The sequence below is a fragment of the Phyllostomus discolor genome, chromosome 2 (assembly GCF_004126475.2).
Source record: "Phyllostomus discolor isolate MPI-MPIP mPhyDis1 chromosome 2, mPhyDis1.pri.v3, whole genome shotgun sequence".
NCBI classification, from domain to species: Eukaryota; Metazoa; Chordata; class Mammalia; order Chiroptera; family Phyllostomidae; genus Phyllostomus; species Phyllostomus discolor.
In genome coordinates, this window is record NC_040904.2 from 210,308,457 (window position 1) to 210,322,348 (window position 13,892).

Below are 13,892 nucleotides of genomic sequence, written 5' to 3' on the forward strand. Positions count from 1 at the left end.
TTTCATTTCAAAATCACCGAGGACCAGAAGGACAATAAGAGAAACATTTATTGTATTTTGCTTTGTATAACGAGCACTCATGTCCCCACACTGATTCCCATGTACAATGTGCACCTTATTTTTCCCTCAAACATTTGGGCAGCAGTGCGCATTATACGTGGCAAATGCGGTAGTTTGGAATGGCGTGGCTGGCCTGGCTCCTTTCTGCTGAGCTGTGGTGTTGTTTCTTTTGTGAGTGTGTATGTATGTAGGGCTGTGGGACTTAGTTTCTTCTTTCTCTTCAAAACCGGTCATTTTTTATATGTTTTGACCTCCTATAGCACAGTGAATTATGATGGTCTGATAATACCTTTTTCATGATCTTGGAATATTATTTAGAAGTGCATATTGCTATTTAATTTTCTGTGGTCACGTCGAAGAACTTTAACCCTCTGTCATTTTTCCTGTATCTTCCCAGGCTCCTAGAACTTAGTCTACTCTCAATAAACAGATCTTATTTTTCTCATAAATATGAATGCCTTTCTGCTTGCTCATTATGTATGGCCTCTCTTATAGCATATATCTTGTTGCTTCATAGAACATTCAGTGTATTTTGTTTTTACTAGTTGCATGGTTTTGTTTAAGATTTAAAATTAGCACCCTGGCTGGTGTGGTTCAGTGGATTGAGAGCCACCTGCGAACCCAAGGCTCACTGGTTCCATTCCCAGTCAGGGCACATGCCTGGATGGCGGGCCAGGACCCCAGTAGGGGACACATGAGAGACAACCACACATTGATGTTTCTCTCCCTCTCTTCTCCCTCCCTTCCCTTCTCTCTAAAAAGATAATAAATAAAATCTTAAAAAAAAAAAACTGGGGAGGTTATCCACTGCTATAACACGATAACATTGAGAACAGTATCCAACAGTCTGGGACTGAACACGGCAGCGGTTGGTTTACGACTTCAGGAATCTGCAGGCCGTGGCCATGGCCGTGGCTGCACTTGGCCGTGGCCGCACTCGTTGGGGTGAAATGCGGTCCAGGTAATGCGTTTCCTCGGTCCGTTCCATCCCCTCACTTACTGCAGGGTGGGGGTGTTGGGGCCCGGCTGACAAACCGGAACAAACTGCGCAGACCCAGGCGTGGCTGCTACCCCCTGTACCTCCAAAGGGCTAAGACACCGAGGCAAACAGGGGCCCGTGCGTGGGGAACCTTCTAGAACGCGGTCCCTCCGTCACTCAGACACAGGGTCCGGCAGAAGTAGCGCCTGCTGGAGTGAGGATGGTCGGGTAATAAAAACGGGCACGGTGATTTCTAGTTTTAATTTGAACACTCTACCTAAAATGTCGCACAGTGTGCTTGCATGTGATATTTTTGCTACAGATCACGTGCTTATGATTCTGTAATGAAAGATTTTATAGTAAAAAAAAAAAAAAAAAGGCGTCATCTGTGTCGGACCCTGTCTGTGACTACTGGAAACCCCACACTGACTGTCCTCACGCGCGGGAAAAAAATCCCACGCTTCTCCCCCCCTCGAAAAACGGCCAGCCTGTTCGGCCGCCTCCGCCTGGCGCGCGGGGTCGGAGCCCCGCCGTGGGGATCACCGTGGGGAGCGCGGAGCGGTCCCCGAGTGGGAGGCCGGGCCGAACCGCGCACACGCCTCCCGGGCGCCCGATTCCCTCAGGAGGCGGCCCCTCCAGGCCGAGATCCGACCCGACTGAGCCCCACTCGGGACGCGGGCAGCCCCTCCGGACCCCGGAGACAGCCCCCGGGGGACGGCGGGCGCGCAGAGCCCCAACGGGGGGCCCCCGCCGCCGCCTCCCGCGTCACTAGAGACGGGGCCCTGGCGCCCCCCTCAGACCCTCCGCGCCCCCCTTTCCGCTGCAAATCCCCGCCCGCGCCCGGCCTCCCGAGGTTTTCAAGGTGAATCCCTTCTGCTCCCCCCGCTCCCGCCCACCCACCCGGGCTTCCCAGTCCCTCAGGGGCTTGGACTCGGAACCAGAACTCCGCGACCGGCGCCTCGCGCGTCCCGGAGCAGGAGGTTTGACCCCAGCTACCGTCAGTTCGGGCGCGCGCGGGGCGGAGGCTCCTCCAGGACGCAGGGGGCGGGGCACGATGGGCGGGGCGTAGGGCGGGGGCGGGGCGCCGGGCGGGCCGAGAGTGGGCGGGGCCCTAGGTGGAACTGCGGGCGGGGAGGCAGCGGCCCCCTGGTCGCTGAGGAGTTGCGTTGATACCCACAGGGTGCACGCACCGAAGTGAGCGCCGAGGTGAGGTCCGGCAGCTGTGACCAAGAAGGCCCCGAGGTGGGGATTGCTCCGCCATGGCGAGACCGCCGGCGAGGGACGATAGGTGGAAGACCTCAGGGCAGAGGACGGGTGCTGCGGAAGGGTGGCTGAGTGGCGATAGGACTCTCAGAGGGGCCGGGAGGAGGAACATGGGGCTCTTCCTTTGCCGCCTGCTGCACGCTTTCCTTTGCACTCCCAGTTTTTCACACCTGGCTTCGCCGATGTCCCGGCGTTCCCGATTTCTTTCTTCTCTTTGACTCTCTTACCATTTGCCTCTCTGTTCTGCGAGGGAGGCATCCAGGGCCCATTCAGGATGGAGAGTAATTTTGTTCTCCGTCTTAACTTGAAATTGGAAATAGACAACAGAAGCCAAACATATTTTGGTCCAGCTTTTAAACAGGAATGTTAGGCTCGCTTTCATGTCAGCAGAGCTGCCGCCTCTGGCAGCGTCTCCCTTTTCCCCTTAAATGGAGGCTGTCGGGAGTCGTGAAACATTTGAAAAGAGCATCTGTTGAGGTGGAGGCTGTGATGTATTTCGGATGAAAATCTGTGCTAACAGTTTTTTAAGTTCAAGACCTAGTACAGGGCGACCCTTTTCCTTCAGTGTCTGAATCATTTTGCTGGAATAAATAGCAAAAAAATTCCCACAATAGCAGTTGACATTTTGTAGGGCATTCCCCGCCCCCAGGTGGATTGTTGAAAGGGCCAATAAATGCCACAGCTCTTCCAAATCTGTTATTTTCCAGAAACACAGCCTGTCCTTGATGTTAAATGAAAATGAATGCCCATTTTTGGGATGAACTGGGTAGGGATGATAGGCTTTCACTTTGAGGGCTTACCTAAAATACGGTGACTTTTGAGGAGTTTGTTAGATGGAGACATCAGCTGTACAGAAGAGCTGCAAAGCGCACAACGAGATGCTTTAGGAAAATAAAACATATGTAGTTTGATGTAGTGACAGCTGGGAGAGAGAAATGTTCATAATATTTGCAGGTTTGCGCAGTACACTTAAAGAAACTGAAATGAGCTTGGTAATAACAGATTCGTGAAGTGAGGATGAAAATCTTGTCTGAACAGGATATTGGTGGTTATATACAACTTTTAAAATGTTTAAAAAACAAATGAACCGGAAACCCTGGGGTAATTAAAAAGTATACTTGAAGACATTCCCATTCATATCAGAATAAAAGAAAAGATGTCTGTCATATCATACAAAATTCTGGGAATGATGAAGGTGACCTCTGAAACCAGCAGGGAAATGATGAAGCCAGTGAATGGTGCTGGGACAACTAGGTGCCCATCTGGAAGAGAAGTGAAATTGGAACCATACTTCACACCTTAAACCAAAATAAATGCCGAATGGATGAGGAAATTAAATCTGAAAAATAAAATAATAAAAGTGCTAGGAAAAAATGTGAGACACATTTCTGTTATTTCAGAAAAAGGAAAGTCTGTTTAAGGATGACACGAAACTCGGAAGCCATAAAGGACATGTAAAACGACTACATTAAAAAAAATCCCGCTGGGCAAAACCCTGCTTTTCCATCCCAGATCTAGAGCATGGCAAGCCAGAACTTTTTTGTCCATTAGTCACCAATTAGTAATTGTGTCCATTCGTTTTCACAACTTCTCAAATCCTTCAGCGAGCCCACGAGTTCTCTATAGAATTAAAAATTTTGTGTCATTTTTATAATATTCTAGGAATTTTTTGAAAGGCCGTGGGATTACAGTGAAGACCTGAATTTTCAACCATTGCACTTTATTGCCCCTCTGCGGACAACCACCTTGTACCAAATGTATGTGTATGATTTTGCTACACATATTTGAGCTTCCTCAAACTGGTGCCTATAGATATATGTTCTTAGAGTTTCAAAAGCTCAAATTTGAGAAATGCTTTAATAGAACTAAAGAATGAAGGGTCACCACAAAAGAATTTCAGAGGGTACACCTACCCTTAAACATATTTAACTCATTCAAAAGATTGATTTTGTCAGACACTGTGGCAGGTGTTGGGTACAAGGGATTCAATACAAACAAGATACAAACCCTAGTGGGGGCTCCAGGTGGGTATATAGGCGAATACAGTAATATACATATGTATATATACATATATACACATATGTGTATACACATGCACATATAAGCATACAGGGTCTGGCAGAAGTAACACCATTGTGGTTGGTGGGGTACGTGAAATGTCTCTCACAACATGGAAAGCAATTTTAACATCTCACCTAAAATGTCTTATGGTGTGCTTCAGTGTGATAGTTATGTTACGGAATTACATGATTATAATTTTGTAATAAAAGATTTGGAATAGACTGCCAGCTCATAAAGAAGGGATGTTATTTGTGCCAGACCCTGTATATATGTTAGATTTATTTACGAGTTTGAAAAACTCCCAATTTGGCACATAGCTGCCCAGAGAAGCCTGCCCCTGACAGTTTACGTAACCACCACTTATTAAATACATGGCCCCACCTCCCTGCCGGATACAGAGACAGACAGCTCTCTGTCCTCAAGAAGCCAGCCGTGAGTGCAGCAGGGAAGATAAATACAGAAACAGATCCAAACAGGGCAAGAGAAGAGCGGATTTTATATCCATGCAGCTGGGAACCAAGCAGACCTCCCCCTGGAGATCCCCACCGAGGTGGTAAGCCTTAATTTGGGGCCGGGAGGATAAGTGAGGCTAGGCCAGCAGGGCGCTGGGAGAGACAGCGGGAACATGGAGCTTGTTTAGGGAGCTGCAAGGGGTTCTGCCACAGTGGAAGGTGCGAGGGAGACATGAGCTCTCGAAGGCCCAAGGTAACATCTGGGGGCCGGTCGCATTTATAGCACGTGCTGCGTGCCACGGATGAACACGTCCGTCCCACACAAAGGCACCCTGAGGCGGGCACTGTGTCATCTCTATTTACGGACGATGGAATGGAGGCGCCCCAGGGTTAAATAACTTGCTGAGGCTCACAGTCTGGCTCATGAAGTCTTGGTCAGGTTCCTAACCAATATGCCAAACCAGTATATGACAGACTCTCTATATTCGTATGTGATTTTATTTCACATTTGCAGAAGTATGGCATATGCACGTACAGGAGAAGCAACTAAGCCTACTGGAGGACAAGTCAGCCTTACTAGCTGTGTGGTCTTGGGGAAGTTACTTAACCTCTCTGTGACTGTTTCCTCATCAGAAAACCAAGACTAGTGTTAGTGCTGAGTGGCTGTGAGAATCAAGTGGGTTAATACACCCGGGAGACCGCCGTGAAAGTCCCAGCCACGGGGAACGGCGGCTTCGACCACGCAGGGCCCCAGTTTGGAATGGGGAAAACTGGAACGCGTTCACAGGATGACAGGACAGGACAAAATAATGTATAACAATATGCTAGAAAGTGTCCAGTCCAGACTGTATGTCTTTAATTTTTATTATGGATAATTTCAAGTACATTCAAAAGTGAAACAGTGTAATCTTCCCATCAGCCAGCTTCACCAATTTTCAACACATAGCCAATCTTCTTTCACTTATACTTCCATCCACTTCCTCCCTCATATTATTTTGAAGCAAATTCCATATATCATACAATTTCATGTAAATATTTCAGTACATATCTCTAAAAGGACTCTTAAAAAACATAACCATAGTACCATTATCACACCTAAATATTAATAAAAACTTTAATATCGAACATCTAGGAAGCACTCAAACTAATTATCTCATAAATGTCATATCTTAAGTTTGTTTCAACTGGGACTCAAAAAATATCTACACAGTGCAATTTATTGATGCCTTTTAAGTCTCTTTTAATATACAGATTTTCCTCTTTCTTTTCCTTTGCAACGTATTTGTTGAAAAACACTATGTCTGCTAAGTGAAAGAAGTCAGACAAAGACTATACTGTATGGGTTCACTTACGTGTAGAATCTAAAAGCAAAAATACATGAACAAACAAAACAAAAACTCAGAGATAAAGAGGACATTTGGATGGTTGCCTGATGGGAGGGTGTTTGCGGGTATGGGTTTAAAAGGTTCAGAGACTGCCCTGACCAGCGTGGCTCAGCTGGCTGAGTGTCATCCTGCAGAGCAAAAGGTCGCTGGCTTGATGCCCCGTCAGGGCACATGCCTGGGTTGCAAGAGGCAATCAATGTTAGAGGCTGTTGATGATCAACCTAGACCCATTTATTCATCAGATGTTACCAAATGGTGATGGTTTAATTCTATCACGCCTTGATTTATTAGGTAGAATATTTTGAAGAGAAACTTCCCCTCATCTACTATTTGGTTATCTAGTGATGCAGTTCACATGGGAATGACTTCATAAATACTGATTCATTTCCTTTATTTACCAGTCCTCAAAATAATGAATTGGTTCCTTAGTATCCTTCAAAGGCGGCCCATTAATTTTTTTTTTTTTTAGATTTTTAAAATTTATTTTTAGAGAGAGGGGAAGGGAGAGGGAGAGAAACACCAATGTGTGGTTGCCTCTCATGTGCCCTCTACTGGGGACCTGGCCCGCAACCCAGGCACGTGCCCTGACTGGGAATTGAACTGGGGACCCTGTGGTTCATAGACCAGCACTCAATCCACTGAGCCACACCAGCCAGGGCCCCATTGTCTTAAACCAATAATATGAATGTATGGGTGAAAACATGTTTGACGTGTTTCCATCCATGGCAATTACTGTTATAATGAATGCTTACATTGTCCCATCTTTAGCGACTGGGGTCTCTTCTAAGTTGTCTCCCAAGTCTTTCTGACAAGACTCCCATCTTTGGTAGCTTCTTTGCTGTCTACTATGACAAGGTGTCCCATGTTCATCTTATGATTGCCTTCCCTTGACCTGGAGCCAGGAACCTCGTCAAGGATTCCTGGGTCCTCTCAGCGCGAGTGGTATTCAGGACCACATTATAGGTTGTTGCTGCTTGGTTTGTCTTTACAAATGGCTTTATTGAGGCATGACATAAAAAAAATTGCACATATTTAAAGTGGGTACAGCCCTGCCCTGACTGGTGTGGCTCAGTGGATTGTGTGTCGGCCTGCGAACTGAAAGGCCGCTGGTTTGATTTCTGGTCAGGGCACATGCTTGGGCTTCAGGCCAGGTCCCCAGTGGGGGCCGTTCGAGAGGCAACTGATTGATGCATCTCTTACACATCTATGTTTCTCTCCCTCCCTCCCTCTCTACAAATAAATAAAATTAAAAAAATACATAAAGCGGGTATAGCCCTGACTGGTGTGGCTCAGTTGGTCAGGCACTGTCCTGCAAACTGAAAGGTCATCGGTTCGGTTCCCAGTCAGGGCACATGCCTGGGTTGCGGTCCCCAGTCGAGGCACATTCAAGAGGCACCGATTGATGTTTCTCTCAAGCATCGATGAATTCCTGTCTTTCTCCCCACTGTCCCCTCTCTCTAAAAATAAATTTTAAAAATCTTTTTAAAAATGTGGGTGTACAGTGTGTCTGTATCTGTGAACCCTTCAACACAATTAAGATAATGAACCTACCCATCACCCCAAAAGTTTCTCCGGGGCTCTCTGTAACTCCCTCCACTCTCCCCTTCCCTCCCAACCACCCCCGCCACCCTTCCTTAGGCAACTGTTTGTTTTTAAAGACAAAATATACCCTCAGTTCATAGCCAGTTAAAAATCAGGACTACAGGACTTGAACTTCATCTCTTCTAACGTGATATCTGAACTGCCTTTCCTCCATGCTCAGAACACTCGTTCACGGCAACACCGGGCATGCCAGAACTGGGGTGTCACACAGTTACTCATTTGCTTTATCACGCATTACAGGGAATGCTTTTTAAATGTTAGTTCCCTTTGATGCTCTATGCTCCTCCCCTTATCAAGGGCACACATTCTTCCCCATAATTTATAAAGAAGGAAGATAGGTCTTTTATCTTGACCTTCCTGAGAGGCCCATGGTTAGGGGTCCTCAGGAATTTCTGTAAGTGGTCATGCAAGGATGATCTTGAACCCAAGCACTATGCGAAGGATCATCTTGAAAGATGGCAATGCGATTTACCTCGGATGATGAAAATCAGGCGGCCTTCCTCCTGAGCGGGGGCTAGCGGCAGGGCCAGGTGAGCAGGGAAGTACACCTGCTGTGGGAACCGCCTGTGACGGGAGTGCGCGAAAGGCTGTGGGAGCCGGAGGGGCACCCACGTCAACCTGGCTGCTGGTGTTTCCGGGAAGGCTTCCCGGAGGAGGAGCAGGAATTAGCGATGTTGGGAGTTTAGAGGGAAAAGGAGAAGGGGTATCCAGGTACTGAAGCAGCGACAGGCAAAAGGCCCGTAAGCAGGAGAGCGAGCGTGGCTCCTCAGGAGAAAACTGCAAATAAAGAGTTGACTGCAGGCACTCTCCCTCCTGGAGCATGCCCACACCTTTCCCTTCCTCCTCTTCCTCCCGGAAAGGCAGCGTCTCCTAAGCTCTAAGGGTCCCCATGAGACGTGCAGCCAGGAAAGCAATGGGCGGCGGCAGCAGCTCTTCCTGGGCCAGCCCCCTGACCCTGTCTCCAAGGCGCCCTTGTCTGGGACTCTGGGCAAGCCAAGCAGCCCTGCCTGGGCCCTCCTGTTGCTTCTTCTGTGTCCTAAGCCCTCCCACTGTCCCAGCTTTAGTAAATGTACTCTCAAAAAAAAAAAAAAAAAGAGTTGATGTGGCTTCGGTAACAAAGGGGACGGACAGACTGCTCTGGTTACCTGCGCTGTACATCACCCCACGCACGGCAGGTGCTCAGCACGTCCTGCTTTCAGGAGAAGAGCATACTTTTTAACAGCAATGATAACAACAAAGGTGATAATAGCTGGTCGCAATTACCAAGTGAAATGTGCTGCAGCAGGAACCTGGCATAAATTCTATCACTTAATCTTCAGGACAACACTCCCCTGGCAGGCGGGCATCCTCTTCCGTCTCCAGGGACACAAGTTCAGGAAGGCCAAGGCACAGCGCTCCCAGGCCTGAAGTCCCACATCCGCTATGAAGCAGGGCGGGGACGCAAAGGCCTGAATTTTCTGGGGCCAAAGCTTGGGTTCCTGCTCTACCACCCTTCTTGCACCTCGTCACCTGGGCAGTACCTCCAGGGGTGGTCACTAAGAGTGACACGCAGGTTCAGGTGAAGAGCTGTATCCCTGGGAGACACCGCGGGTCCCCAGAATGCACTCGCTTGCTTCTTGGTTCAGGCACACAGCCACCGGCATGGTTTCCTCCCTTTTGGCTGTGCCAAGCAGGCTGTTCTCACCCAGGACAGGTCACTCCTTGTGCCACGAGGCCAAAGTGACACTGGCTGAGCCTCCAGCCGGGCGGCACGTCCTTCTGCACACTGGCCCCCGTGCCTCTGAGCCTCAGTGCAGCCTCTCTCCACGGGGTTGTTCTTGGATTCCACACAGATCTCTAAGCGAAGTATTAGCGCATTCTTGGTTTGCACATCCTACCCCCTCTTCTATCTAGACTGCGAGCCCCTTAAGGTCCGGGACTGCATCTTTATTCGTGCCCGTAACCACAGGAACGGGTGCAGGCAGGACACACAACAGACACGGAATGAATGTTGCTCGAGCTCTCCAAGCCCGGGTGGGAGAAATGGAGGTAACAGCGCCATCTTGGGGGAATTAAGGGAGATGACGCCTGAAAAGGACGTGGCCCTGGTGGTATGGCTCAGCTGGCTGGAGCATCGTCTTGTGCACTGAAAGGTCACAAGTTCTATCCTCCGTCTGGGTCTGTACTGGAGGCAACCAGTTGATGTTTCTCCCTCACGTCGACATCTCTTTCTCTCCCCCGCTTTCTTGCTCTCTAAAAGCAATGGAAAAAGATCCTTGGATGAGGATTTTAAAAAATTGAATTCAAGAAAGACTTAACAGAGCACTCAGTACATAGTAAGTGCTCAATAAATTATGCCCCCTATGATTATTATGTTATACATTATGTATTCCATGGTGCTATTAATAAACAAGTGAATGAAAGAATTACTAAGTAACTGCATGACTGAATGAGGTGAATTAACTTCCGTTTACATCCCGACTTTGATGTAATATTCTTACATCAAAGAATATTCTTACGGGAGTGCACGTAATATTCTTTGCCCCATAGACTGGGAGGGACTAGATGTGCTGCAGAATTATCTTCTTGTTTGCCTTGTTGTTCCTGTTTTAGATTAAACCCAACCACAAGCACAGGCTTCGCCCCGAAAGTTCTCCCAATTCTTGGACAAGGATTCCTCCAGGTGAGCTGGAAGGGGAGGGGCTAAGCAAGAACACTCCATTTTTCTGCATTAGTGTCAACTTCCTACTGACCTTTCTATGGATGAATCATAAAGAAACAAATAGAAACAGATTTAAAAGCCAGTGTGATCAAGAGAAGAAAGAAAGGAATCCTCAAGATCATATAAAGAGCCTAGAAATCAACCACCCAGAACGAAGCGGGTCGTCGGAAGGTGAAATTGTAGACTACGTGAAGTGTCTGAATGTACTGGGAGGAGATTTATAGAACCAGGGGAGAATTTGGAGCCAAATTATAATAAGTACATAGGAAAAAAATGAGAACACAGGACGATTTAAAAAGAGAGAGACTTAGTTCCAGGGATATCAAACAGTCTTGGAAAAAAAAAAGAAAGAAAGAAAAAGAACCGCAGTGCACTCCATGGCGCATGGTGACGGCACTGACGGCAGAACAACGCTGATTACGGATCCGATCACAGTCACGACAGAAACACATCGGGAGCATGGGGCCTGGGAAGCGTGTGCCTGTGAGAGAGCGCCTAGCCCTCACGCTTCCTAGCAGGACCTCGACAGATCAAGTCTGACAATGAAAAATCAAGGAGCAGCTCTTGATCGTGGTCGCTGCTCTGAACCTGCACTCGGACTGGAGGGCGTCCTGCCCCGTCACATGCCCCTTCGCCTCCGGCAGAGAGTCCTTCTCTCCTGCTGGCCTGGTGGAACATTTGTGCACTCGCCAGCCTGGGAGCATGGCACCTTGTGGCCCAGAAGCCGCAGGGCCGGTGGCAGCCCTGGCTCCATACACAACCTCCAGGGAGGGGGCCAGAAGCGGGACAGCAGCTGAAAACGAGCTAAGCTGCCTGGGGGATCACTGAGAGTCCGCCTCAGACTCCAGAGGACAGTGCTTTACAGTGGAACTGGCATTCTGGGCGCTGCCTTTTGTGGGGGAGGTGAGCTTTGAGATGGAGGGTCCCCCATTGTCCCAGATCATTCTGCATTGGAATAAAAACCTTCTTCCTTTAAAAGAAAATCAAGGAGCAGAGCAGCATGATATTTCGACATAAAAAGGAAAACACACACTAAAACAATCAGTTAAAGTGGAAAGTGTTTCTGGGGAATGGGATGGGGGTCCAGGGAATTCAGTCTTTTGTAACAAGCTTTGTAGAACTATTAATTGGTTAATTTAATAAAAATTTACTTATTTGCATCAGGCAGTATTCTAAGTGTTTTACAAATATTAACCAATTTAGTTCTTATAACAACTTTATGCTATGCATACTATTATCATCACCATTTTACAGATTTGCTGAATCCCTACTATGTGCCAGCCACAGGAGCAGGTAGGTGCAGGACGTTCAATGCCGAGTGAGACACAGCCCCTGCGCTTGGAAGACTGACAGGAGAGAGAGGAACACAGACGTCTCCGGACCTATTCAGTGCAGCGTGTGCGATCAAGCACAGATTACAAACCAGGTCGGGACGGCCGAGCCGGGCTCTTGGGGTCGAGTAAGAACCAGCCGGGTGAACACGTGTCTACGGCACGTTCAGGGAAGAGGAAAGGGCAACGAGGGCTTGCTAACATGGGCTGAACTGACTGGTCTCCCCGCCACTGTACAGTGGACGCTAAAAAGAATAGTATGCACAAGCTACTCCTAACCTGGAAGATTCCCCAGCCCCCCAAAAAGCTGATGAGACTTTCTTCATGTTAAGCTTACCTCTTAAGCCTTCTCTTAGGCTGCAGCTCGGGCCCTGGGGTCTAACTGCTAGAGCCTGGGGAGCAGTTGTCGCTGAGCGTCTCCGTGCCCTGGCTGCCTTCGCTGAAAATTGAGAACGAAACATCCCATTACCTCCCAGGAATGCCGTAACAATTAAACAATGCGTGGGTCATGCTTGGAACAGAGTAAGGACCGCACCGACATGAGCACTGAACAAATTCCAGCCACAGTGAAAACCCTGCTGTGTGCCACTGCACAAGGTGCTGCACCACTGCACCAGTAGGGGGCGCATGAGAGGCAACCACACATTGACATTTCTCTCCCTCTCTTTCTCTTTCCCTCTCTCTAGAAATAAATAAATAAAATCTTTAAAAAAATAATAAATAAAGGTTATAATGAGGTCATGTTCCTAAAGTGTTTAGCTTAATGGTTGTTGGCACAGAGTAACCAGTTAATAAATGATAACCATTATTATTGTTATAATTGAATATTCTTAGTGATAACATTTTAAATAAAATAATAGGTGAAACAGTAAGTGCATAAATAAATGTTGTCACCCATGCAAAAAACTCCCTACTCCTGTTTTTCACTCAGCCTAGGAAAAATTATTAACATAATGAGCTCTCTCCTCTATCCTGGGAATCGTTATTTTTATTTTTCAGTCATTGGCCGCAATTTTCTTTTTCTCCTGGCGTTGTGCTGCCTACCTGAAATCGGAAATATCAGACATACTGCTGGAGCTTTCTATTTCCAGGGAAGAGAGGTCATCCAGGCTTGAACTTGGAAGTAGGATGCAAGGGTAGTTCAACTCCTGTCTCTCTCTCTCTGCCTTCTCCTTTCTGTGGGGAAACAAAAAAGACACCAACAGCAATCAGCTCAGAAAATCCAGTGTGATTTCTACCAAGTTTCCACTGGCATCTCGATGAGTGTGGAAATAAAAGGTTTACAAACCAGTCAATAATGCTGGCGATCGCGACCAACTAAAGCGGAGTGTTGATTACACCAGTCACTCCCTTGTTCCTTTTCTAACAGTGTCCGAGGCCCTGCTGGGTGTCGGGCACCAGACTCAGCCCTGGGGAAACAAGGTCCCCTAGGACAGGATTCCAAACCTCGCGAACACACCTGCGCTCCCGGGAGCTGGGCAAGCACGCCTACGGCTGGAGTGTGCTCTGAGGAGTGAAATCAGAAAAGAACGGGCGGGGCACGTAAGGGGGACCCCGCGCAGGCCAGTCAGGGGAGAATTCCGGGAAGGGGCACCTGAGCTGGGTTTTAAGGGGTGAGCTTGATTAAGAAGTAGTTGAAGGAGAGTCAGGTCTGAGGGAGCAACAATAATATTGGTGAATTCGACTGTGTTGGTTTTTATGCTTCTGAGCTGAGAATCTAAGTGAATATCAGAAAGAGTGTTAAGGAGTCGCCATTGATCCTGAGTCTCAAGCTAAACTGCTACTATCAAAACACTGCGGTCTTTTTCTGGTTCAAAGGAACATTCAAAGGAGAAGGTTTAAGATTGAAAAGTTTCTTTGGGTCAATTTGTCCACTCACTTAAGATTTGATTTCTTCATTTCTAAAATAAGGAGTGTAACATCACCATTAAAATATTTAATATTTTCCCTGGCTGGTGTGGCTCAATGGATTGAGCACTGGCCTGGGAACCAAGGGTTGCTGGTTCAGTTCCCAGTCGGGGCACATGCTTGGGCTGCAGGCCAGGTCCCCCAGTAGGG

The 13,892-nt window shown here is 47.8% G+C and overlaps 1 protein-coding gene across 1 annotated transcript in view; it reads right to left on the minus strand.

The window, feature by feature from the left end:
• Window positions 1-12,505: 12,505 nt before the first annotated feature.
• The window catches only part of FAM227A (family with sequence similarity 227 member A), a 34,734-nt gene continuing 33,347 nt past the window's right edge, over window positions 12,506-13,892 (minus strand). Inside the window, exon 15 of the mRNA XM_036019635.1 lies at window positions 12,506-13,010. Within this exon, the coding sequence (XP_035875528.1) occupies window positions 12,875-13,010 (136 nt within the window). The 3' untranslated portion in view covers window positions 12,506-12,874. The remainder of the gene's footprint in view (window positions 13,011-13,892) is intronic.